The sequence below is a fragment of the Penaeus monodon genome, chromosome 30 (assembly GCF_015228065.2).
Source record: "Penaeus monodon isolate SGIC_2016 chromosome 30, NSTDA_Pmon_1, whole genome shotgun sequence".
Lineage (NCBI taxonomy): Eukaryota > Metazoa > Arthropoda > Malacostraca > Decapoda > Penaeidae > Penaeus > Penaeus monodon.
Window position 1 is genome coordinate 2,474,111 of NC_051415.1, and position 1,880 is coordinate 2,475,990.

The following is a 1,880-nucleotide window of genomic DNA, read 5'->3' on the forward strand; positions in this document are numbered from 1 at the left end:
TATACTGATTTTGCTAGAATGATAGACCTGTTTTTTTGTCAAAAATGGCCTCCCTAATATCCTAGAATTGGAAAAATTGTCTGCCTTAAGGGATTATGTGGGAGACAAGTACTGTATGCTCTATATTTTTTCCTCAGGTAGATTTATACAATTTGGTGTATGACAATTACACAATGTATAGGCTACAGTCTATCTGTATGTATGCCCACTTTTTTGTCAAAAAAGAAAGACAAAAAGACAGTAGCACACACACTTATCAGTGCCATGAAACTTTTTTTTTTAATATGAGTCATAACCTTTTTTGTATTTGTTCTATTAATTTTTTTCTCTTTCCATATATGCAACTCTCAATTTCATAAATTTGGCTTGTTGAAAATGTTCAGATTTGGTCCTTTATATGCATTAGTTCAGTGTAGCCCCTCATTTTCATAATACACTTAAGCCCTCCCTCCTGTTGATGGTGTAATAGGGGTCAGGTTCCATGGTAAGTTACTTGATACGAAAGACTGAAGAACTGTATCAACAGCAGAAGAAATTTTGTGCAGATTCAATTATTTTATTTCTCTTTTATACTTTCTAAATTAACTAAAGTTTTCTTAAGTAACTGCTTGATATTCACTGTTTCATATCGAAATGATGTGTTTTATGATGTTTACTTTGTCTGACAGATCACGATCTGGAGATCGCCGAGACAATTACAAACACTCATCGAGGTGTTCTGGCTCCCCGCGTTACCGTGAGGACCGCTATCGTGATGAGAAATACTCATCATCACGTCGTAGATATTCACGTTCCCCATCTTACTCTAGAAACCGAAGGAGTAACAGGTGTGCGATCTGAGTCAGGTGGTATAGATAAGTTGATGTACTCTGCAGGTATTGCTGGTACCCTTCTTATGTTTGTATTATTATTTTCAGTCAGTTTAACAACTGTGCTGTTTGACTTTTTGTTAGTGGATCAAGCTTTAGCTGTTGGAAAGGAGAGATTCCAGACACACTGCAGCACTTCTGGATTTGTTCTGAACCTCAGTCAACTCGCAACACCAAAGTTCCCTCTCCTTGGCTTTCACTTAGGTGATTAGGGTCAACGCAAGATTTTTGATTTGTCTAAATCTTAGGTCCCGATCAAGGTCTCCGATGTCTAATCGCCGCCGGCACCATGGAAGCAGAGAGGACCCACCCCCAAGTAGCTGCCTTGGGATCTTCGGGCTTAGTCTTTACACAACAGAGAGGAAGGTAAGTAATTTGTCTTAACCATTCATGCTGGGTGACAGTATATCATGGCATAGCAAAAAATTCCCTCAACATAAGCTGATCTCCTTGTGGCCAAGATAATGGGTTTTGAACCTTGCTATAAGCCAGTAGCCCAGTTGTGGAACTCTGAACTTTACCTACTAAAGTTTTACTATTTGTGAATGGGTTGATGCTGTAGGTTTTTCTATATCATGGATGTAGGTGTGAATTCATTCCATATTTATGAATATGAATACTAGATTTGCATATAGCAATAAAAGGATTTGATTATATTTACATTATTTCATTGGGAAATATAGATTACTTTCTGTTGAGGTTTTCTTAATTATTCTGTTGCAGCTCCATCACCTCTTCAGCAAATATGGTCCTATCAACAAAGTTCAAGTTGTGCTTGATGCCAAAGTGAGTATTGTTTACAAATTGATGGATTACATCTGACCTGTAGGTCTCTGATGCACTTTGAGAGAGGGCCTTGAGTGCCACCTTGGGAAAAAAGATGGTGTTACTGACAGCCTTCTCTTCAGCAAGGCTAGCGGAATCTCACGACTTGTTGATGAAATACTGTTGCTGTCTTTAGAAATTCTTGTACAGTCCCAAGCATTATTAGCTTTCAATTGGAAGGCACTT

At 38.1% G+C, this 1,880-nt stretch overlaps 1 protein-coding gene across 1 annotated transcript in view; it reads left to right on the forward strand.

Moving 5' to 3' along the window:
* The window catches only part of LOC119592450 (transformer-2 protein homolog alpha-like), a gene marked incomplete in the record, with an annotated part of 60,166 nt that overhangs the window by 48,091 nt on the left and 10,195 nt on the right, over positions 1–1,880 (forward strand). Inside the window, 3 exon segments of the mRNA XM_037941271.1 lie at positions 669–827; positions 1,118–1,235; positions 1,593–1,655. Of these exon segments, the coding sequence (XP_037797199.1) occupies positions 669–827; positions 1,118–1,235; positions 1,593–1,655 (340 nt within the window).